The 23096-nt window shown below is 48.1% G+C and overlaps 1 protein-coding gene across 1 annotated transcript in view; it reads left to right on the forward strand.

Moving 5' to 3' along the window:
- The window catches only part of CHTF18 (chromosome transmission fidelity factor 18), a 48828-nt gene that overhangs the window by 10535 nt on the left and 15197 nt on the right, over positions 1–23096 (forward strand). Inside the window, exons 12-18 of the mRNA XM_065412339.1 lie at positions 315–408; positions 503–601; positions 1016–1146; positions 1568–1736; positions 3590–3814; positions 4044–4193; positions 13786–13916. Of these exons, the coding sequence (XP_065268411.1) occupies positions 315–408; positions 503–601; positions 1016–1146; positions 1568–1736; positions 3590–3814; positions 4044–4193; positions 13786–13916 (999 nt within the window). The remainder of the gene's footprint in view (positions 1–314; positions 409–502; positions 602–1015; positions 1147–1567; positions 1737–3589; positions 3815–4043; positions 4194–13785; positions 13917–23096) is intronic.

Below are 23096 nucleotides of genomic sequence, written 5' to 3' on the forward strand. Positions count from 1 at the left end.
TCTCTAATCATTCAACTGTTTCTTTCTCCTCCAGCTAAATTACAATTTTAGCACTGGTCGGGAGAGATGCTGGCACATTTCTGGTCCCACCACGTTCTCGTGAGCAGCATCTGCCCACCATAGCATTCCCAAGGCAACTTAGTGACTTATCAAACCTCCCCAGAGAAGGCACCTTTTAAGCACCTTTGAGCCTTTCTTAAATCACAAAGTCCTTTGTTTGTGTGCGTTACAAACCCTCACCTACTCATTATTTTGGTTGGTTTCCCTCCTCCATACGGGTTATCCTTAAAGGCCTCTGTGTTCCCCTTTGGCAGGTATGTCCCCTCTCTGAGGCAGCTGAGACAGCAAGCGTTCCTCTTAAATTTTCCTCAGACTGCCCCCTCCCGGCTGGTGCAGAGACTGTACGAGGTCAGTATAACCCAAAGCGCCATTCTGCCTGGGATTATTTCTCTGTGAGGCCTGTGTCACACGGGAGCTAACGCACTAACCCCCTTTTCTGTAGATTGCCGTCAAGGAGGGCATGAAGGCAGATACAGGGGCGCTCACGGTGCTGTGTGAGAAGACGGAGAATGACATCCGGTCGTGTATAAACACCTTGCAGGTACGGCAGAGCTGCCGCTTCCCACAGGCCTGTGGGTGGTCAGACTCTGTGGCTCTTGACACGGGGCTGGATTCCAGCTGGCAGTCTAGAGGAAAAGCTCTGTATCCCATCACTGGGCCTTTGAAATGTCCATCCAGTTTGCTCCACTCCATGTCTTTAAGCTCTCCTGTTAAGCAGATTTCCCCCTTTCTGGGATCACAACTTAGCATCACCCTGTAGACCGAGTATGTGAAGTCAGATTCAGGTGCCATTAACTGCCATTTTTATCAGCACAAGCTTGGAAGGATGAATGGTCAAATGCCACTAAAATGCCTCTTCCTGCCTTGCCCCTAATTGCCTTCCTCTTCAGCAGGGACCCTCCCTCACGTTCTTCATGGCATTGCCTCTAATCAGACTTCTTGGTTGTGTTTCCAGTTCCTTCATGGCCGAGGCAAGAAAGAGCTCAGCATGAGGACGGTGCAGACAATGAAGATTGGCTTGAAGGACCAGAACAAGGGGCTCTTCTCCATCTGGCAGGAGATCTTCCAGCTTCCAAAGGTTCAGAGGTAAAGGGAGTGCTGGTTATGTCTCCACCATGGAGAGAGCAGGGTAGCATAGGAAACAGACTCTCGTTTGTTCAGTATGTGGGAGGAGGGGGTTTCAGGCACCACTAAGGCTACAGAAACGAGTAGCTATGTGCATTTGTTTGCAATGGAGAAATCTGAAATCTCCATTACAATGCATAGGCCATCATTCATATCCTGCGGCACAGAGGGCTTCATTTAAGCAGCTCTTGGGTACCTCGTATTCTTGTGTTCTCTTGTGCCATCTCCAGTGTTGGTTGTAACTTGGATGGAGGGCAATGCTAAAGCCATTCTGAACAGCCTGAGCGTGCTCTGCTAATCTCTTTATCTTTGGACCGCACCCCCCTTTCTTCCTTTTATTATTCACCCACGCTCCCTCCTTTGTTCCTTTGTCTCTCCCCAGACAGAGGATTGGAATGGACCCTTCCTTGCCAAATCAGATCCTCCTGGGAGGTGATGCTGACCTGTTAAACATGGCTGGGGGAAGAGCTGGTCTTAACGCATCCACCCAAAGGTTTCATCACATCCTGCACCTCGCCACCTCTTCTGGGGAGCAAGAGAAGCTCACTCAGGTACAGCAGTTTCAGCAGGAAAGCCAGGTGCTGTTGCCTCCACCTCCCCAGGGTATTTTCCACCCAGGTTATGAGGCAGAGATCTGGCTAACACCAGCTACAGCTGGCATCACACCAGGGAGGTCACGCAGCTTTAGTCTCTAGGACCACATCTATTGCCAGCTGACCATTCTAAAATAAGACCAAGCCAGAGGCTGCGGAATGGAATGAAAGGGAAAAACCATGTTTCACTATGGTACGGCGGTGACTGAAAATTACTTCCAGGTTCCCTTATGACAGGGGTTCTCAACCTTTTTCTTTCTGAGCTCCCCCCCACGCTATAAAAACTCAACGGCCCAGCTGTGCCATAACAACTGGTTTTCTGCATATAAAAACCGGGGCCGGCGTTACGGGGTAGCAAGCAGGGCAATTGCCTGGGGAAGCTACATTGCTCAGGCTTCGTCTTCAGCCCCGGGTGGCAGCCCTGGGCAGAGGGGCTTTGGCTTTCTGCCCCGGGCCCCAGGGAGTCTAGCCTTGGCCCTGCTTGGTGGGCCCCCTGAAACCTGCTCACGGTCCCCCAGGGTGCCCCGGACCCCTGGTTGAGAGCCACTGCCTTATGATACCTTGGTAGATGAAAGAATCATGGCGCCTTATGCCGTTCATCTCAGCCATGGCGGGTAAAGAACCATTGGACACCACCGTAACTCCATGCAATGTGTGGTGATACTGCAAGGCAGCTTGGAAGTGGTGGACTCAGCCGCTCCCATGTGGCGTTACGGTGCAGTGTGTCGTGACTGAACTCAACAGTGTCGCGTGACGTGGCCCGGTATCTTATTCTGGTGGACAGAGGGAAGTAAATATGTCGCTATTCTACCCGGAGAAAGGGGGGTGAATTTTGTGAACCAGACTCTGAGGTGGAAGTCGGTATAGTTCCGTTGACTTCTCAGTGATGTTCTGCTTACTCTGGGCAACAGGCCCTTTGTGAGCTGAAAACTTTTCTTGGCAGAGATGCTACTTGATTAGTAGCAGCATGCGTGGGAGTTTCAGTTCATCTTGGGAATGTTACTGACTGAACTCGGTGGCTGTCTGGAGACTTCCAACACAGGCGTTCTGATTGTGAAATGAAATCAAGTTTTTATATGAGGGCATTTGTGTGGAAGTTTAGCCAGGGAATGGATTTCTTCTTCAATTAACTATCACAAATTATAAATGTTTACAGTTCCCTTTGATTGGGGGTGTGGGGGTGCCAATGCTTAAAAACCTGAAAGACACCCTTTACATTCTTTTTGGAGGTACAACAAATACTTTCTGATGGAAACACTGATAACTTCATACTGTTCTAATTGGCTAAAGATCTATAGGCCTTTATTTTTGCAACTGGGTACCTGCACAAAGGTGCAATCATTTAGATGCTAATTTTTGTTGGAAATCTCACATTTTCATGGGCAAATACGATGCTTGTACATGCAATTGTGATGCAGGAACGGTAATTGTCCACCTCACCTGCGCCCCCACAAATGCACCGTTATGTAAACGTGGCCTTTAGTCTTCAAAGGGTAAGAATTAAGAAGCATGATAAAGTCCGGTCATTGTGATACACCAACTGTGATCAAACTTGGGATTGGGCAAGAGCAGCCGATCGGATTGCTGGTTGTCACAAATAAATAAAACCCGTTCAGTTGCCTGTGTGCGTCTAACACGCAGATGCCACAAGGATTGATTTGCTGTTACTTCTGAATAGTGCAGGAGGTGGATACACAGCAATTGAACTACATATTAGTGGGATGCTTGAAACCCTGACTCCCAGCTATGTAGGTGACAGGCTGTCTAGTCAGGATCGATATGTAACCGTCGCTCTGCTCTGTTCCTTCCAGGGCCTGTACGACAACTTCCTGAACATGAAGTTAAAGGATTCCAATTTCAGCGCGGTGTGTCTGGCTCTGGAGTGGCTGGGCTTCTCCGACATAGTCAGCAGCACCGTGATGCACGGCCAGAACTTCCAGCTGATGAGATACCTGCCCTTCCTCCCCGTTGCTTTTCATTTGCTCTTTGCTGCGTCCAGCATCCCCAGACTAGCCTATCCCAACAGCCAGTATGAGGCAAGTACTGAGAACTAATGGGCCCGGGCCGGTGCTTTGGGGCCTATGAGGGAGGGTTATTGGCTTCCTTTCTGTAGGTGAGATGGTTACAGCTGTGTTGCTGGAAGGAAGCAGCCGTTGGAGCAGGGGAGCTTGACTCGGACTCCTGGGTTCCTAGGTGATTTGCCTTTGGATGTAAGTGCGTTTGCAACACAGTGGCTCACAGGTTTCCTGCTCTGTCTTAAACCAGGCTCTGACCAAACTGAACCAGATGCAGAATCTCGTGGCTTCCATGATATCGGGGATCGCGCCCAGCTCTCGGAGCCGCGCGGGGCCGCAGTCTCTCATCCTGGAGGCACTCTGTCTGCTCCTAGACATCATCTCCCCAAAGCTCAGGCCGGTGAGTGACCCCTGCGCATGTCTCCGTGCCGGTGGCAAGTGCTTTGTGCTTGTCCATGGGGCAGCGGGAACCATCCCTTTGGAAAGTGTCCCTCACACAAACTGGGTCCCAGAATGCTCTGAATAATTCCGAGCAGCAGACGGGGATGGGGTATGAATTGCAGAGAATAGAAATGAGCTGAGCCCGCCACCCCAGAGCCTAGTGCCCCAACCTTTGGGTTAGCTTTAAAGTGGGGCTGCTGTGAAAGGACATCCCAGTCCCGATGCTGGACGTTTGGGGTCTGTGGGGTAGTGCTGAGTGCCTACAGCTGAAGTCAGTAGGAGCTGCAAGAACTTGGCACCTCTGGTAATCAGCCGCTTGGGGAGAGGGGTGTTCACGCACGTGTCTGTTCTTATGCACTTACGTGTCAGTTTGCACTTCCATAGGTGGGACATAAACAGTCCTGGTAAGTCCCCGGTGCCTAAAGAATTAGGGTGTCTGTGAAGGTCAAACCAAAGCAATGAGGCCAGCAACGCTGGGAAGGGAGCAGAGACGTACAGGCAGCCGGCCAGTGAGGGGGAGAGACAGGTAGCCAGAGCTGAAGGAAGAGCTCTTGTACCAGCAGAGAGCACAGAGACGGCCGGGAGCAGAAGCGGGGTATAGAGCAAGATTTGGTCTGTGAGTGCAGCCAGAGGAGAACACGCTGTTGTGTTAGGACGGGATCAAAGCACCCCCAGTGGATTCTGGGACACTAGTGCTTTCCTCTCTGATCCCTCTTACAGGCCCTAGTGGCTGCGGAGGCTGGGTCTGACTTGGGTCAGCGAATGCTGCTCTTTTGCATTGGCACCGGAGAGCAAGGGGCTCTGTCCCTATCAGCCAGGGGGAAAGTGGCACAGCCCTGTTTGGCGTCTCTCACTCCAACCCACATGGACGTTGCTCTGGTGCAGGCCCGTACATTGCAGTTGCTGAGGAGTGCAGGCCGCTTTCTCCCTGGATGGCGCGTCTCTATTCAGCAGCTCTTGTTTTGTACAGGGGTGGCTGGTTTCAGTTACCTGGGCACTCAGTTAGATGTCATGGTGGATTTTCCTTTTGGCCTGCTGAGAAGGCTCCCCGCTCCATCAAGCACATTGTGTCCCTAATAGGAAACTCTTTCCCCTCCCCTCTCAGTGCTTTAATCCTCCTGGGTATTAACTGTCCTCCTTGTATCAGGGGAAAAAATCTACTTCATGTTGTTTTTGCGTTTAAAGGTTTTACGGATTAATTGCGCTCGACCCTCGGTTAACCTCACCTGTGTTCCAGATGCATCCCCCATGGTTGGGAAGCTAAGGCTGGGTGGTCTTGTAACTGGCATTGCTAGGATACAAGCAGTGACAGAAGGCCCAGTCCTGCCAGGTGGAGGTTGTTCCTTTATGCTCTCCTGTTGAACAGATCTTCCCCTTTCTGGGGGGATCCTCACTCCCAGCTACACCAGATTAGGATCATCCTATGGACTCTGAAGTCAAGAGTTAAAAGCTCTCAGGGATGCTCGGTACGACCCAGAGTTAGCAGCATTAAGGCTGGGTCCCTGTAAAGTGCTGGCACGTTCTGTCCTTTGCATGTCTGATGGCTGGCTTCGACCATTCCCCCAGAGGAAGAAGGAAGGGAGTGGTCTAGTGGATAGGGGGTTAGGTTGGCACACTGGAGAGCCAGGTTCAATTCCTGGCTCTGCCACAAACTTCCTGTGTGTCCTTGGGCAAATCACTTAGTCTCTCTGGGCCTCGCTTCCCCATCTGTAAAATGGGAATCACAGCCCCGCTCTGCTCAAAGGAGAGGTGTGAGGCTTAATGCATTAAAGGTGCTGAGGCCACCAGTTGCCATGAATGGCGAGTGGGGCACCGAAGTACCAAAGGGAGGTAGATTGTCCCTTAGTGGCCACAAATGAGTCTGGGGAACAGCCTGCTAGTCCTGCAGTGGATGGACCGAGTGTGGCTTCTATCCTGGCTGGGAAACATTTGCGTGGGGTTTTCCCAGCCTCATTGTCACTGGGTCAGAAGCAAACAGGAATTCGGACTCTTCCTCAGAGTCCCCTATTTGTGCATGTCACCAGACGGGCACCGAGCAGGGCGCTTCTTGCTGCCCTGGCCAGCCCGTGCTTGGCGCTCCCCAGGCCTGGTGTAGCAGGCAGTGCTGCGGGTCTGAATTGAGGAGCAGCAACTGGGGAACAGGGAAGGAAGGTTTATAGCTGAGAACACCCCTTTGAGCGCTGTGAAATGGTGGGACCTGGCCCATTGCTGCTGCATCAGAGCTGGGTTTGGGGGTACGAGCACCGAACTCCTTTGGCTTCAGAGAATCCCTGGGTGGCCCCAGGCTCTGGTGAAATGGTAGATGCCATCGAGGAGATGAGCTTTCCACGCTCCCAGCTAGGTGGGGGAGCACTGTTGTGATAGGAACGGGTGGTGGTTGGCATAATCCACCGCCCACGAGAGCAATAGGATGGGACCATATTGTCCAGCACTTAGAGCCTGGGAGTGAAGAAAGCTGGTTTCTATCCCAGGCTCTGTCGCTGACCTCCTGCATGACCTCAGGCAAGTCACTTAATATCTCTGCCTCCGTTTCCCCATCTGCAGAATGGCATCGTCTGCAGTTGTAAGCCTCAGGTCAGCAGAGAGCAAGTGCAACGCATTGTTACTTCCTCGGATCCCTGCCGTGGCTCTGCCATTAGACGTAGATCTTTTAAAAAATGCCGTCACGTCAGCTTTTCTTTCTTGACACAGATTTCTGCTGTTACACACTAGGACTTTCATCTGGTTTATCTGTAACTTCCCTTTGTCATTTCTCTGCAACAGGCCTTCCTCCCCTTCTGTAGGGGGTGGGGCAGCCCTTTATCAGTTCATGTGTCACCTTCAGCTTTGAATGCTGCAGAAACTTTCCTGATTTGTATTTGATTACACACACATACAGTTTGGGCTTTATTTTATTTTTGCAAACATGTCTGCTCACACTCATGTTTTGAACACAGCTGCTGCCTTGTCAGGCTTGGTTATATTCTGGTTATCAGATGTCACGATGCAGTAAAAATGTGTTCTCATGCATCCTGAGTTTTCCTGTGAAATAAATTGGCAGGGAAAGGTACGTAGCTTATTGTCCACTGTATGCACAGCTCAGTCAGTGACGAAGGATTCTCTTGGGGATTTATCAGCATTAAAGTTGCTAGTAAAAATTGTTCCATTTTGCACTTATTTGTCTTCCTTCAGCCATCTCAAAGGAATAAAACTTTAAGTAGCTTGTGTGTGTTTCCTCCCATTTTTCTGAGAGGTAAACTGTGATTTACCCAAGCTAACACAGCAAGCTGGTGACAGAACCCAGGAGTCCTGACTCCCTGCAGCCCATCTTCCCGTACTAGCTACTAGGTCACTGTACAGAAAGGCCTTATGTTCTTGAGGGGAAGGTCTTTAACTGACATTGATACAACTAAAGGTAGTGAGTCTAATAAATCAAAGCTGGCTTCCCAGAGTCTTTGGTGCAATGGGCTGTTTCTTTCTGGAGGCCGCCATGTTTTTAGAAAGGCCTTGATTGGGAACATATGCAAATGGCAGGTGGTCACTGCGGTGTGTTTACGTATTGTGGTGTCTAAAATGCACCTGCCGGGGAAGAAAAGCACGGTACCGACACGCTAAACATTGTCTCTGCAGCCCTCCACAAACGTGTTCAAAAATAGCCCTGGAAAGCAGCACAATGATGTGCGCTGAGTTTATTTGCTCAGTTGTGAGTTGCTTGGCTCCTTGGAAACCAGCTGAAACCAGCGTTCGGGGCCGAAGGATTATTGGGCTTAATTTTGTTTTTCCTTTCTGCCTTTTTTTATTTTAATATGTGCTGCAAGAATCCGTCTCTGATAAATTAAAAATCACAGTGCGGCAGCAGCTATTGCGCGTAAGTGAGGGGAAGAAAGATAGGGCTGAAGGAAGCTGTTGAGTGGACGTCTCTGGGGAGTGGAGAAGTAGCTTCTCTTTCACTGTTACGTCAGCTCTGATTCCTAAATTCCAAGGCCAGCAGGGACCACTGTGACGATCTAGTCTGATCTCCTGTATAACGCAGGCCAGAGACCTGCCCCCAAAATAATTCCTGGAGCAGATCTTCTAGAAAAACAGCCAATCTTGGTTTAAAAATTGCCCCTGCTGGAGAATCCACCAGGATTCAAATTGTTCCCATGGTTAATTACTCTCACTGTCACAAATTTACACCCCGTTTCCAGTCTGAATTTGTCTAGCTTCCACTTCCAGCCATTGGATCGTGTTCGACCTTTCTCTGCTCGATTGAAGATCCCCTTATTAAATAGTTGTTCCCCATGTAGATCCGTATAGGCTGTGATCAAGTCATCCCTTACCCTAATGTGTTCTGGGGGGCAGGAATCCAGCCCCGGCTGATCCAATGGACGCCGCTTGGACTCCGCCAACGGTGCCAATCGGGGAGCAAACTCGCTGGTATGGTGGGCTTCACAGTGTGGGCTCGCAGCTGTTGGGAATGGACTGACACCCGGTGACACCAAGCAGCTATCGTGGGGGAGGGAACTTGTGGTCACTGCAGAGCCAGGCTAGGTTTCCGCTAATGGCCTAGTGGTGAAGGAGGCCATAGACTGCTTCCAGCCCCTGAGCCACCCTGGCGTGTGTGCGTATTATTTCGACAGGCACTTTCTTGTTGATTTTTGGATTCAGTCCTGCAAAGTGCTTAGTCCTCCACTTCCATCGGGCATCACTGGGAGTTGACGACACTCAGCACTTTGCAGGCCAAGACCCCTCAGCCTCTCCTTCCCCGCTCACTAAATTCATTTCGGCTCCTGCCGCACTAACTTCGTTGTGGGCAAACCAGAGCAAAACTCTGGAGAGGGTGGGACTGTGAGGAATAACTGGTATGCCAGGAGAAGCTGTTGCATAGACCAGTCCTGGTCTAGCTCCTGTCTCTGATCAGTGGGAAGAGTAAAGCCCCTGCCCCCCCCCCCTCGCTGGATGTCCAGAGGGAATGTGTGGATGGTGATGAAGGGATCTACTCCCAGTGGGGGCAGAGAGAACTAGCTTGTGCCAGTCGTACCTGGCATCTGACCTTGAGAACGCTTCCACTGTGGCTTGTCAGTCCACACTAGGTGCAGAGTATGTTTAGCCCAGGGCGCTCCTTTCCCTGATTCAATGGACAGGCCACTGAACTGGGAGCTGAGAGACCTGGGTTCTGTTCCCAATGCTGACCTTGGGCAAGTCCCTTCTTCGCTCTCTGCCTCTGGTTCCCCTTCCACCCTGGCGTGGTTAGACTGTGAGCTGGTAGGGGCAGGGGCACTTGCTGTGTTGTGCACACCCAGCTCAACGGGACCATGATCTCGGTGGGGTCCTCTAGGCGCTACTGTCGTGCAAATAAGGAAGAGCATCGCAATTTATATACCACTTCAAGCCAGGGCTCTGTCTGATCGCGAGTCCTCTGACAGGTGGTAATCAGTACTACGCGCTGCAGAGAAAAAGGCAAGAATCCCAGTAATGGACAACTGTGGAACAATCTGCCAAAGGGGCAGCTTCTTCCGATCCTTCGATGGCTATCGGGGCACAAGCCCTCACTCCATGAGGATCAGAACCCTTATAAAAGTTTGTCCTGATTCATGGAGCTGGATATTCTGTTTCCTACTGCAGTGGCATCCAGGAGTTGTCCTGGGTTGCTGGTACGGGTCGGTATGTGAGGGACCGCACCCCGTCATATAGCTATGCCATGCTTGCTCCCATCTCGTGACCCATCCGTCCAAGCTTTACCTGAGGCAACCTTCCCATATTTAGAGGCTAAAGGGGACAGCTATGTAAGGCAGCTAGACAAAGGTATATAATCAGGAGAGGACTTGAAGCAAAAGCAATTGCTAAACAATGTCTTGGGGCTGCTTAAAAGGTGACATTTATTTATTCAGAGCACTTTGATCTTGCATTCAGATGTCTTTCAAGATCTGGTATTTCTGCTGAAAAGTGTCACCTGTTTAATCCATCATCCTGCGGTTATGTGTATTTGTTTGTTTGTCTTTCAGCAAAGCCTCAGAAATCAAGGCTAATGTGTAGTTTGTGTGAATAAACGAGCCTGTTACTTTTAGTGCGAGCAAGGGGTTATTCTAAAGCCCTTGAACTACATTTTCCCTTCTTCACACTCCAGTTCTACTCACACCCTTGTACAGCATTCTGGATATTTGTCGGTTACCAACCTCCTCCCCAGAAATGGCTGCATTTCATTGATATAGTTTAATAGCGTGTGTTAGAATCTTTGAGGATGAAGGGCCTTGCGTAAATGTCCAATTATTAGCATAGTCTCTTTCCCATAGCTGCAGTGTATTTAGTGTAGGCCATAGGTTGCCTGGATACAACACTTTGGTAAGTAATGAAGTTGTATATACTGTAGATCAAGGGCTAACATTTGCTCTGTTACTGCAGAGTAAATCTGCAATATCTCCATTGATTCCAATGCAATTACTTTGCATTTCTACCAGTTTATCCGGGAGCAGGGTTTGGATTCAGTGCTGTAACAACCTCTAAATATGGGCCCAGATTTCCAAAGTCGGATGTCCAACTTTCAGTTTCTCACGCCATATCTAGGCAAACAAGTTCCCTGATTTTCTTCAAAAGTGCTGAGGACCCAGCAGACGTCCACTGAAGTAGGGAGGGGGTGCACGTGCTCAGCACGTCTACAAATGGGGCTGCTTACAGGAGTTGGAGCCTTCACGTTAACCACTCGTCTTTGGAAATAGGCTGCCTTGTCTCGATAACCATCTTGTCTGTCTCTTGCCCAGTGGAGGACGAAGTCTTTTATAAGTCACTTATATAAGCGTATTTTCACACGAACTAGCATTCGTGAATGGGGTTACATGTGGGACACCATGAGAAATAAGAATTACCCAGTTACATTAATCAAGATAAGGGGAATAAACTCGGGGGGATGGATAGCTCAGTGGTTTGAGCGTTGGCCTGCTAAACCCAGGGTTGTGAGTTCAATCCTTGAGGGGGCCATTTGGGGATTTAGTTGGGGATTGATCCTGCTTTGAGCAGGGGGTTGGACTAGATGATTTCCTGAGGTCCCTTCCAACCCTAATAATCTATGATTCTATGATTCTATGTACCATCATAGTAAACATAAAAGAGCCTGGGAGAGGATACATCCACGTTGAGCCCCAGCTAGTAATTCCCTGTCTCTTAGTATGGGTTGTTGTGTCCCCCCCCCGTTCCTCCCCCGCCTCGTTGTTATCTCGCTGGATTGCTCTGAACACTGTGTTGTGGCCGCCATCCTTGCTGACCTCGGCTCCTGCTTTACTTGGTAACCAGGATTTCTGTCGCTGGTTTTAGGTACCACTCCTTCCCTCCCACGCCCCTGAGCAGGCTGTGCTCAGATACACCTGCTGCTAGCAGCCTGCTATCTGTAGTCCTGTATTAAATGCCAGCATGGGCTTGAGCTCTCCGGCATCCTACAGCCGCTTCATGCTCTGCCGCTGGCAGGTTCCACCCCAGGAGGACCGGCCTGCTGTTGGGAGGATTCCCTAGCGGTCCAGGGGCAAGATAGTAACTCCTGTGCGTCTCTGCTCTAGCATAGGAAGGGGGGGGGAAGGAATGCATGGAAAAGGGGCGGGGAAGGCACACTGCGAAGCTCTGCCAATCCCTGGCTGGGGATTCGGCTCATTAGGGGCCTTAGCAGCCGGCAGAAGTTTAGAGCAGCCCTCAGCCTGCTGTAGCTCAGTGCAGGGGAACTGGCCTGCAGAGAGCCTGTCCCAGGATCAGGGGAGTGTCACGTCTGAGCTGTGTGCGCACGGGCCCTCCCCTGACCTGCGCTGCCGGCGGTTTAGCTGGACACCTACTCTCCAGCCGTCAGTACCAGCAAGGCTCAGGACCATTCCTCTCCCACGATGTAGCTACCCAGGCCTGTTCCGTGTCCTCTCCTTCCCCAGCTGGGCGGAATTTTCATACTGCACACGGACACGTTTCTCTGTGTGTTAGAAAATGCTGCCTTGCACCGCTCGTGGGCCGGCAGTAGCTCGCTAGCCAGCCACTGGTGCTGTAGGCTCTTGGGATTTCATTGCTGGTGAGGGTGAGGGTGTGGGCATTGCAGAGCACGAGCTGCCGGAGAAATGGCTTTTCAGGGCGAATTTGCACCTCATTGACTGTTCAAGTAATAAATCACAGAGGCTGGAGGGCAGATTTTGTCTTTCCTACTCCGTTGAGGGTGCTGCTGGGTTTGCAGCCATTGGCTGGAGGAGTTCATAGAGCCAGCAGCTTAATGCAAACCCTGCCTGGTCTATCTGTGCTAGCAGCGCCCCTAACCCCAGTCTTTCAAATGATATTGCCTGACTCAGGCTTCAGAAGAGCCCAGAGTCTGTGTTGAAGGGGGAAGAGGATTTTGTTTTCTCTCCCGCCCCGTGCCAGACTGGCTAATCGTAGCGTGTATATTTCAGACGTGGTAATAACAGCCATCACTTTGAGTCCCTGGTTTAGTGCGGGTTTTGCTCCAGGTCGATCTCCCACTCTCTGTCCAGCGCTGAGGAATTTTAACTCATCCTTGTGTAACAGCAGCTTTGGTTACATAAATGCAACCCTGGACACTTCATACGATGCTCCCAAGGGGAGGAATAAATAAAATGAGGATGAACGGGGCTGCCGCTGTCGCCCTGAGGCTGTCTGTGCCCACCTGCTGCATTAGGAGAGGGTACAGAAAGGAACCAAGCACCACCACCGGAACAGCTGATCAAATGCCGACTGCTGCAAAGTAGGCGTGTGTCTTGCTCTTCATCACACAACAGGGAGCTAATTGCAAAGGAGAAGGCCCTGAACGGAAGCCCTGTTGCCTGGTCCTGGAGAGGCCAGCTGCAGGAACTAGGCGATAGGAGCCACATTCAGTCCTGGTGCAAGCCAGTGCACCTCTGCTGAATTCAGTGGAGCTGCAGTTGCTTACCGCTAGTGGGCTCAGGTCAGCCTTCCTGTGTTTGCCTCGGGAAGAGTTCTCAGTCAGCAGGGGCAAGCTCAAATTGAGCCCCATTCCTTTCTCAAGCCCTCCCGCATGGCTGATCCCTTTGTGCCAGCCGGTGGGGGCGTCCATGGCAAAGCCTGGCGTGTTCTGCGTTAGTGCTCTGGTACCGCAGGTTACCTGCACCTGCTCTGTGCTGAGACCCCTCTTCCCTCACCGCCGCTTCTGTCGTCCTGCTGAAATCCCCCCTGGCTGGGGGTCGTGATGGAAGAGGAGGAGAGGGAGGGTCTTTCTTTAGCGTGTATAATCTTGCAAACTGCTGCCTAATTGAAGCCTAGATCACAAAGGGGTTTGACTGACCTGGGACCCTCTCTGTTGTCCCTCTGTGAAGCTGAGAGGTGTTTACATACAGAGCAGGCATGAGTGAGACGGCAGTTGAGTGTAGGAGACCAGGGTTCCAGGCCCTGCTGTTTCACAGACTTCCTGTGTGACCTTGGGTAAGTCACTTAGCCACTCCCTGCCTCAGTTTCCCCATGTCTCTGATGAGGATAATGCTGCTCTGACGATTATAGGTGCTCAGATACTTTGGTAGTGGGGGCCACATAGGTACCTTAGAGTGATAGCTAGCTAGCCCTTGTGTGAAGGGGTCTCAGTTTGGGTTATTTCTTTACAGGTGAACACGCAGCTGTACAGTCTCAAGGAGAAGCAGCAGCTGGCTGACCTGATCAGTACAATGCTGGCCTATAACCTGACCTACCACCAGCAGCGCACTCCCGAGGGGCAGTATGTCTACAAACTGGAGCCGTGAGTATGCGTTGAGCAATCGCGTGCGATAAAAGGCTTTTGTGACACAAACACTTGATCGCCCGGGGTCATTAGGTGAAATGGGAAGGCAGCAGATTCGAAAGGGATAAAAGGAAATAGTTCTTGTCTCACATGCAATTAGCCTGTGGTACTCATTGCCACAAGAGATTGGTGAGGCCGAAGATCTTGGCGGGATTCAACGTGGTATTAGACATTTCAGTGGCGAATAGAAATACAGAGTGAGAATAGGTTGGACATTAGGAAAAAGTTCCTAACTGTCAGGGTGGTTAAACACTGGAATAAACTGCCTAGGGAGGTTGTGGAATCTCCATCTCTGGAGATATTTAAGAGTAGGTAAGATAAATGTCTATCCGGGATGGTCTAGCCTGTATTTGATCCTGCCATGAGGGCAGGGGACTGGACTCGATGACCTCTCGAGGTCCCTTCCAGTCCTAGAATCTATGAATCTATGCATTTATTTTTCACGTTTGAGGGCATACGGCAGCCCTCTGACTACTGGAGGTCAGGTTTCCGTGGGGGAAGCTTATGCCATAACTGTGAAAGAAACCTTCCTCCGAAGCAGCTTGTGCCAGCCCTGGGTGCAGACAAAATACTGACTAGATTCTCTGAGCCAATCTGGCAGTTCATTTTTAATAACATTTCAGTTGAATGCGTTGTCCTCAGAGTTGGTCCAAAAGGTTTCCCTGTTTTAGCATGGAAGCTGCATTAGATCATCCAAAAGTTTAAAAGCTCACCCAGGAAAATGCTGAGCTAATAATACTCAAGAGCCTTCACTGTTTACAGCCTTGGACATTCCCGCAATCAGCGAGCGCTTGGATCTTTTCTTTGCTGCGGATGTTGATATAAGCCCCATGGGAAGAATATGCTGCGTTCCCTCTCTCTGCATACAAGACAAAACGGTTCCAGCTTTAAAAATGCTCGGCAATGTCCCCTCAAGATTCAGAACAAAAATTGCAAGAGTCAGAACAGTGACCGAGGACGTCACAGATCTGCTCGGTTATGTAATCAGAGCAAGAAAGCTCATGGGCTGGGCTAAGCTCTCACTCCTGCTGCAGTCTTTGGGAAAAGCAGGTATTTCAGAGGTTAGGAGCAGATGGCAAACTGGCTAAAATATCACATTCATTTCTCTGCCTGTTGACTTTAAACACAACCCTGCCCCCACAATACCCATGCTCTTCCACCCCCTCACTGCCCTCCCACTTGCTAATCAGACTTTGTTTTATCCTCCTTAACTTTCACCAATCTGTCTTGTCTCTGGCTTTTTCATTTCTGTAGAAGGTTCTTTCATGGGTATTTTGGGGTCATGCCCTCTCTCTGCTTTACAGCAGGCTTCTAAATCTGGCGGCTGATGCTTTGCAGTTAACTCTTTAACAGGCGGGAGGGTGTGAGCAGCTGCTTGTATCTAATCCCTGTAAACAGAAACCCCACTTTCGTTAGCAGATGGTTAATGGGTGTCATCTCACTGTCCAGAGTGGATATTCCATTCTAGTTGTCATTTGTTAGACATCATTGTTTTTTAACCGCAATAAGAAGGAATTGCTTGCATTATGATGGACAAATCAGAGCAGATGTTGATATAAGCCCCATGGGAAGAATATGGTCACTGGGAAAGGTGTGGGTCTGAAAACTTTTAATTCCTTTATCGAGCTGTACAAAAGAAACCATGTGTAGGCTGAAAAGGATTCGATGGAAACCGTTAGTCATTGGTAAATGTCGATTTCATCGGACACACACACATCGATGGGGGAAAAAAATAACTATTGATAGTAGTCTGTGAGGGCAGCCTCCCCTGCACGTAGCACTTGCAGGGATCCGGTACCCCAGCCTTGGCCATGCAGGGAGCCCCCTGCAAACCCACCCACTCGCTTCAGGAACTGTCCGGCAGCAGAGTGGTCTCTCCCATGGCCAGGAGCTCGTCCTTCTTGTTGTGGTTCTAGGCCTGCCTGGAGGAGCTCTGCTCTACTGGGCCAGGACCTCAGCCTTCCCCATGCCTTGTGCCAGGTATCTCAGGCCCCCTGTCGACATCTACTGTCTTTAAATAATTGTCTGGTTTCTACCATCACCCCTTCATGTCCCACAACTCTGAAGATTCAAATCGATCAAATCCAAAATTTCACATAACTGAGAAAACGAAAATTGATAAAAATAAAAACATGCTTAAAATACAACCCGATATTCTCCATCGAAATTGCAGCCAAATCAAAATCCGATTCTGCCACCCTTGCCCATAAGGCAGCCGTTGTCTTAGCGTGTGTGCAATGTGCCTCAGATGGCATGTGACCAGGATTCAGCACCGAATTTGGTCTGCTAGTTGGATCACTAGCTTTGGGTTGGGTATTGATGGGGAGCGCGACCAGTGGTGGTGAGTTAAGTCAACAGCCACGAGGAAGAAAGCCACGTGAAAATAGGGATAGCTTGCCCGTATCATCTTCCCAAAGAAGTGATGCTTATTGGCCTACCTTGATGTCCCATAGAGGCCAGGGGCACAGTGAGAACTGTGTCCTTCTGCAAGTTATTTGTGACGTGTTGTGCAGTAGCAGCCAAGTGGCCTAGTCATGGACCAGGACCCTGTGTGCAAGGTGCTGTATAAACACAGAACAAAAAGATGGGCCCTGCCCCAAAGAAATTACAGTCAAAGTATGTAAATCAGACATACCTACAAAGTCATGTAAATGACTGCTTATAACCCCAGACTACCCGATGTGACTGCCATGCAAAGAATTTGGCCACTTACTTATTTTTCACCTTGGCCGTTTCTGTGTGAATTTAGTGTTTGGCCAAAGGCTTTGGACTGACTTCTGTTCTGAGATGCACATCTGTGCCCTGGGACCGAGACTGAGACCACTAAACAGCCATCAAATCGTAACAACTTAGCATCACCCACTGCCCAATTTGAACCAACTACTGAGATGCTTTGTGGTAGGAGAGGTGCCTTATTAAATCATGGAATATCAGGGTTGGAAGAGACCTCGGGAGGTCATCTAGTCCAACCCCCTGCTCAAAGCAGGACCAACCCCAACAAAATCATCCCAGCCGGGGCTTTGTCAAGCCGGGCCTTAAAAACCTCTAAGGATGCAGATTCCACCACCTCCCTAGATAACCCATTCCAGTGCTTCACCACTCTCCTAGTGAAATAGTTTTTCCTAATATCCAACCTAAACCTCCCCCACTGCAACTTGAGACCAATACTCCTTGTTCTGTCATTTGGTACCACTGAGAACAGCCGAGCTCCATCCTCTTTGGAACCCCCTTTCAGGTAGTTGAAGGCTGCTATCAAATCCCCCCTCACTCTTCTCTTCTGCCGACTAAATAAGCCCAGTTCCCTCGGTCTCTCTTCAAAAGTCATGTGCCCCAGCCCCCTAATCATTTTTGTTGCCCTCCGCTGGACTCTCTCTAATTTGTCCACATCCTTCCTGTAATGGGGGGCCCAAAACTGGATGCAGTACTCCAGATGTGGCCTCACCGGTGCCGAATAGAGGGGAATAATCACTTCCCTAGACCCGCTGGCAATGCTTCTATTAATGCAAACCAATATACCGTTAGCCTTCTTGGCAACAAGAGCACACTGCTGACTCATATCCAGCTTCTCGTCCACTGTAATCCCCAGGTCCTTTTCTGCAGAACTGCTGCTTAGCCAGTCGGTCCCTAGTCTGTAGCAGTGCATGGGATTCTTCCGTCCTAAGTGCAGGACTCTGCACTTGTCCTTGTTGAACCCCATCAGATTTCTTTTGGCCCAATCCTCTAATTTGTCTAGGTCACTCTGGACCATATCCCTACCCTCCAGCGTATCTACCTCTCCCCCCAGCTTAGTGTCATCCGCAAACCTGCTGAGGGTGCAGTCCATCCCATCATCCATATCACTAATGAAGATGTTGAACAAAACCGGCCCCAGGACCAACCTCTGGGGCACTCCGCTTGATACCGGCTGCCAACCAGACATCGAGCCATTGATCAGTACCCATTGAGCCTGACAATCTAGCCAGCTTTCTATCCACCATATTGTCCATTCATCCAATCCATACTTTTTTAACTTGCTGGCAAGAATACTGTGGGAGACCGTATCAAAAGCTTTGCTAAAGTCTAGGTAATGCTTAATGATAAAGAGGTTCTCTGAGCTGTCTAGTCCCCCCAAAAACTTGCCATTTCAAAGCAAAGGAATGCAAATAAACAGTGGCAAACCTCGGGAGGTTCAGGAGAAGCAAAGGTTCAGGTTAGAACTGGTTGCCGAATGTAAAAGCTTTTTGCAAAAGTTTTTCTTTGTGGGTTTTTTTTTTTTTTTTTGTTTTCCCCCAATTGAAAAATTGAATTTTGGAAAACTTAGACAAATTCTAGTTCATCTGCTCAACCCTACCTTCTTGAGCTTTTCAGCCAGGCTACCAACATGTATCCTACGTATATCATATTTCTGCTTCCAGTCGTGGCTGAAAATGGGAAGCACAGCGACAGATGAAAATGAATTGCATCTGCACTCTGAGATGCACAGTTCGGTGCACACTAGAAATCTCTTAGCCTTTTCTAAAATGCTGGCTGCAGTTTGTAAGCTGAATTCAGCAGAGAAGAACCCTGTTCATGCTGATCCTACTTAGCTATGTTCAAATTTTATTATCAGACTTTATATGGATTCCATTTATAAAACAATTAATAGATGTTATAGGCATCTAACAGATATGAGTAGCTTTGTATAGCTGGTTATAAGCACATCAATAGAAGGTGTTATATTTCAAACAAGAATTAATTCTGGGACTCCTATGACTTGACTTGTGTCATTTAGAGGTCAGACTGGATGACAACAGTGGTCCCTTCTGGTCTTATCTATGAATCTTTTCCCAATTCTGCCACTGACTGATCTGTGGGTGGGATCAAGTCCATGTAGCCAGCTCTGTGTAAAATGGAAGTAACACCAAAATGCTCTATAAATCGCTTTCAGATGCTCTGATAAGTACTAAAAAAATCCAATTAACGCATTTTTGTTTATATAGTGTGTTAATTAAGCCTCACACCTCCAATGAGGTAGGAAAATGTTATTCCCATTTTACAGGTGGGGAAATTGAGGCACAGCAAGGTTAAATGATTTGCCCACGGTCACAAAGTGGGTCATTGACGGAGCCAGGGATAGAACCTAGGTCCTTTGCTCTAACCCCCAGCCAAAATCCCTTTCATTTGGCATTGCACAGAACTCCCCTGGGAGCATGGACCAGGATTTCACAGGGAAAGAAAATGGCTCAAGAAAGTTAATTTAAATATTTGAATTAATTATAGAAGTTGGGTGAAATTTACATGCTGATGTGCTTGCTGGGCTATCAACTTTGATCATTTTAATAATAATAATTTTTAAAAAACGCAAACCATACATAGCAGCAGTGCTTGTGATTTACAAAGGGGTGGAGGGAATGGCTGAAATTGAGCAATAAAGATTTTCTAAAGCACCTAATGAATGCAGGAGCTGATGGCCCGTGGAAAGGACTTGTACTTCTTTATCTCTCATCTCTCTTTTTTTCATTCAAGAAATCTTTTTGCAAAGCCGCCTCCAAGGTTAATTCTGCTGAAATGTCCTGTCGTTCCAAATCCTTCATGTATCTAAGGGGCTTAGTGACGTTTTTTCAGTATAAACCCCCTCTTTTTTTTCTTGATGGTGGGTCTTTCTGCACCACTGAGCCATCTCTTTCCAGGAATATATTCAAGTGTCACAAATCCCCCACATGAAGTCTCGGTTTTTTCTTCCCTCTTGAGAACAGCAGAAAGGGAGAGTGGGCAACTCTGATGCATTTTGTTCTCCCACCACCTGTCTGATGTTCGCAAGTTTCTGCTCTCTCCCTGGGCATCCACGCGAGCGAACGCTAGAGTGAGATTGTTCGCTTTAATCGGATTAAAGGAGGGGAAACAGCTGCCTTTCGGCTTTTAACAGAGAGGCGTGAAGAGCCGGCAGAGAGAAAAACCAAAGATGCCCGTGGCTCTTCTTTTGTCCAAGGAACAATAGAATGCAGCACGAACTTCTGCTCCTATGTTCCAGGCTCGCTGCCATGAGACTTTGTTCATCACGGATTGGGGAGTGCCGCTGGTGATTGCGCTGCTCCTTCTCGGGTTGATCTATCTGTTCGTTTACCTGCCCGCCACGCTCCAGCAATCCACCCTCGATGAGACCGTGAGGAACTTAACAGAGAAGTATCGTTACAATGGCCTGAACTTCGCCAAACAGTGAAAGACTCCTTGCTCTTTTACATGGCCCCTGTAGGTGAGTGACCGGTTTGACAAGAGATAGGTCTGCTCCACCTCTTGTTCGATGAGATGGGATGGAAGCAACTGGTGTAGATGGAGAGAGAGAGTTTTGATTTATTAGACATGGGATGATCTGAAAAGGAGAACTCGATACAGCAAACTCCTTGAGAGCGGCTTTCCCAGGACAGGAGATTTTGTGCAGTGGGCTCTGAGATTCTGCGTAGCTCTCTTCAGTCATCTCCAGCTTGCAGTGTTCTGAGCAGGAACAATGCAGTATTGTCCGCCCTGAATGGTATTCTGTGCAGTGTGATTTTTAAACCTGGCTTCTCAGTAAAGACAAGATTGGTCCAAAGACAAGTTAACATCATCTCGCCAGCACAAAGCAGATGAAAGGGGATCCAGCACTTGGAAACAGCAACACTCTGCAAACAGAGAACTCAACCCAAGGACAATGGTTGACTTTCACTGTGAACTTTGTGTTGGGTTAAATGTTGGGGGTGCGTCTGGAAGTCGAGGCTGGTTTTGGTGAGAGAGGGGGGCAGTAGTTTTGAAGATGGTTCTGCCCAAGGCAAAAGGTCCTATGCTTTGTCAGAGATTCATAGCTTTAAAAACAAGGGATGTATCTAATAATCTGGAGATTTCTCTCTGCATCAGGGCCATTCCCCATTTAAATTCTTGGTCCACAAAATGCAAAACCATAGGAAAATGGCGTCATTCCGTTTGCCAGAAACGTGTGTCAAGTTCCATAGGCTAATATGGAGTAACTGAGGGTTACAGTAGAGGTCTCCAGAAAAAACATGTGTAGCTATGACTGGAATTTTTTGAACTGTACAGTGTCTTTAGCTTTGCAGCTCATGTAGATGGAATTAAGTTTGTAGATTTCAGTTGCCAGAAAGCTTGCCGAGAGGGTTATTGTTAATATGTGACTGACATCGCTGTTCACATGCACACAGGAGATCAGATTCTACTTGATTGCACCAGGAGTAAAGCCAGTCATTTTTTGCACCAAAAATATGCTGGTGATTCACAGCCTTCCCTAAGATTTGAGTTCTGTCCACTTTGGTTTGTGTTACTACTTGATGTAACCTCACTGATGTCAATGGGGTTGCACCAGGAATGAATCGGTCCCCTTGTTATATTTTTATTTGCTGAATATTAGTAATAATGGTATTCGATTACCAGGCTACAGACCTAATAATTTTTAAATGTTCTGCTTTAAGTATGTACAGTACGGTTCACACATCCAAGGTGTTGGGAATACATTACAGTGTAATAACATAGGACCTAGACTATAGCTAAGACTTGTGCCAATGTAGTCTCCAAGTTTAAAAAAAAAAAAAAAAAAAAAAAAAAAAAAAATTTAATATATATACACTGTTACCTCGATATAGCGCGACCCGATATAACACGAATTCGGATATAACGCGGTAAAGCAGTGCGCTGGGGGGGGCGGGACTGTGCGCTCCGGCGGATCAAAGCAAGTTCTATATAACGCGGTAAGATTTTTTTTGGCTCCCAAGGACAGCGTTATATCGAGATAGAGGTGTGTGTGTTTATATATAATCTCCAGAGTTAAGTCATACACTGTATTTCATTATAATGAAACCTTTTTCAAGCGGCAACCCAAAGGGCTGGAAAAATTTGAATTGGCCTTCTAATAAAGGAGAAGCTTAATGGAGGTGGATCTTCCAGTGATGGATTAGAATTGTACTTGGTACATCTGAGGATATTTTGTGTGATCTTTTAAGCCAGCAGTTGTTGGACAAACATTTTGCACAGGTTTCACTCTGCATCTTATTGCTGGCAGTTACGCTATGCGGTAGGTTTTTAGATTTGTTTCAAGTGATTCTTTCACCTTTCTTGAAGCGGCATGTGTAGATTTCACAACATGCATATGGAAACAATGTAGAACTGACTTAATACACTCCGGTTGCAGTGAAATGGTATTCTCTCCCCCATTGTCCCTGGTTTGGGCTTCTAATTGAAAATGTTGCAGAGTGTGGAAACCACATGACATTAAAAGCACCATTTGGTGCAGGCATGTGCTGGGATGATATTTGATCTTAAGTTTTGAGTCTGGGCTTTGTTTTCTTTTGCTGGCATTTTCTGCAATGTACTGTAATAGTGACTGTAACGATCTGAACATGCATGAAGGCGCGTTATGTCCTATTTGCACTTTTGGCTGTGTGACCGTGGGTTGCTGGGAAGACAAGACTGTCCAATGCAGCTGTTTCTCAAAAGTGCTAGTGTCCCTTCTAATTTCAAATAGTAAAATCTCTCTACATCTCATTTTAAGCCATAGAAACTTTTAAATGAGAGGAATATTTGAAATGACAAGCACAATATTTTAAAGCAAAGCTGTGTGTTAGAAGTCCTTATTTTTCCTACAGTTACAGATTCAGTCAGATGTCTGTCTTATCACTTTGTTGCCTGTCTCTGAAGACAGCAGAGAGACAATAGGAAAACTGGAAGAAGGATGCCTTTTCAAATAGCAAAGCTGGTCTATAAATCACTGAGAATTCTTCTGATGCATGGGGTTTTTTGTTCTTTCTCAAGAGAAATATTATCAAGTGCAAATAAGACATAAAATATTTATAATTGTTATACAAGGAGGTTAATCTGGTTTCTAAGAAATTCTCTGGCTGTGTTCATGTTTTAACTGCTCAGAAAAAGGCCTTCCCTCCAAGTCCAGCGCTCAAATCCTGTTAAGAATAAAACTGCTTTGCTTAGCCAAAATGACTGTTTATAGCCTAGCTCAATAAAATAAACAATGGGAGTTGGTTATAATCTTTTTCTCTCCTTTGTTGCATTCCGTCCTGGATAGGAAATTGGGGCAGGAGGTTTCCCATGCAGTTGATGTGAAGGATGATTAATTAAACCCATTCAAGTGGAATGGGTAGAGATACTTTGATACCATAGGCAGGGTTGTTCTTTTTTTAATAA

This window comes from Emys orbicularis, chromosome 10, assembly GCF_028017835.1.
Source record: "Emys orbicularis isolate rEmyOrb1 chromosome 10, rEmyOrb1.hap1, whole genome shotgun sequence".
In the NCBI taxonomy this organism is placed as follows: domain Eukaryota; kingdom Metazoa; phylum Chordata; order Testudines; family Emydidae; genus Emys; species Emys orbicularis.